This window comes from Microtus ochrogaster, chromosome 2 (assembly GCF_000317375.1).
Source record: "Microtus ochrogaster isolate Prairie Vole_2 chromosome 2, MicOch1.0, whole genome shotgun sequence".
NCBI lineage: Eukaryota > Metazoa > Chordata > Mammalia > Rodentia > Cricetidae > Microtus > Microtus ochrogaster.
The window spans coordinates 23,468,173-23,469,546 of record NC_022010.1 but is presented as its reverse complement, the minus strand read 5'-3'; the positions used below and the strand labels follow the sequence as shown (position 1 = coordinate 23,469,546).

The 1,374-nt window shown below is 52.0% G+C and overlaps 1 protein-coding gene across 3 annotated transcripts in view; it reads right to left on the bottom strand.

Annotated features, from left to right (window-relative positions):
- Positions 1–1,374, bottom strand: part of Rcc1l (RCC1 like) — a 35,542-nt gene that overhangs the window by 9,466 nt on the left and 24,702 nt on the right. For all 3 annotated transcript variants that reach the window (XM_005344666.2, XM_026788296.1, XM_026788293.1), the window contains exon 10: positions 579–664. In XM_005344666.2, the coding sequence (XP_005344723.1) occupies positions 579–664 (86 nt within the window). The remainder of the gene's footprint in view (positions 1–578; positions 665–1,374) is intronic.

Sequence of the window (1,374 nt, the reverse complement as noted above, 5' to 3'; positions counted from 1 at the left end):
GGCCCGACAAGATTTTTTTTTTTTGGTTTTTCGAGACAGGGTTTCTCTGTGGCTTTGGAGCCTGTCCTGGAACTAGCTCTGTAGCTCTTTAAAGACTGGGTCTTGCACAACTCAGGCTGGCCTCAAACTTGCCGTGTAGCTAAGGATGACCTTGAACTTCTGATTCTTCTGCTTCTACAAGTGTAGTGCTGGGATTAGGAGTGTGGGTCACCCCACTAAGTTTACATGGTGCTGGGGATGGATCCCAAGGTTTAATGCCTGCTATGCAACTACTCTACCAACTGAGCCACATCTCTGGCCCACCTGGGAGCTTCTCAGAGGGACTGGACACTGAGTAGGTGCACTGACTGCACAGAGAAGAAGGCTGAAGACCTGCACACTTGAAGGCTGGTGCTACATCCAGCCCAGCCCATCACCTCCTCACAAACCTCCCTGGCGTCCATCTTAGATGGCAACACACATTAGGTCCTGGACTCTCTTTTGAGAGCCAAAATAGGTTTGGCTTCTCTTGGCATGCCCTCCACAACCCACCCCTGCATGGTCTTACCCTCCACCCCACCCCCGCCGCATGGTCTTACCCTCCATGGGAAATACTGGTCTTCAAGGCGTCCGATTCCCAAGCACCCTCGGATATTCTTGCCCCACACGAACAGTTCCCCCTTATCTGCAAAGAAAGGAAGACAGGGGCTTGGCTGAGCTACAGAAGGAGCAGATCATCAAGAGGACGGCCTTACAAGAGTCAGGGACAAACAGAACTTACTGCTCAACTTAGCCTCTGCACTGAATCTCAGAGAAAAGTACCTCAGAGAATGTTCTATCCATAAACCAGGCCCCAGGCCAGGCCTTCTGCCAGCCAGCCTAGGGAGACAAGTCTGTGTATGAAGTAAACCCCAAGGCTCCCATGCACAGACCTCTCTGCTCATCTTGACGGCCTGCTGCCACCCATAGCTCTGCCCTCTCTGACTGACAGTGAGACAAGACAACCAGCTCTGAGTTTCAGTGTTCTGTGAGGAGCTGTAGAGCAACTAGGTTCCTAACTGTGTCAGGGCTGTGCCTGTGTGCTGGGCACTGGGGACAGGACAGCAACTGAAGAAACGTGTTTCCTGTCCTCATGGACGTCACCTAGTTGAAAGCCAAAATGAACAAATGAACAAACTAATAAATACAATGGTTACACCTTGAAGAAAGTGCATTACTGCTAAGCCATGTCCCTCACTGGCAAAGTCTAGGCAGTCATTCTACTACTGAACCATGTCCCCAACCCCTCACTGGGGGATTCTAGGCAGGTGCTCTACCACTGAGCCACACCCCAGCCCCTCACTAGGGGATTCTAGACAGGGGCTCTACCACTGAGCCACACCCCAGCCCCTCACT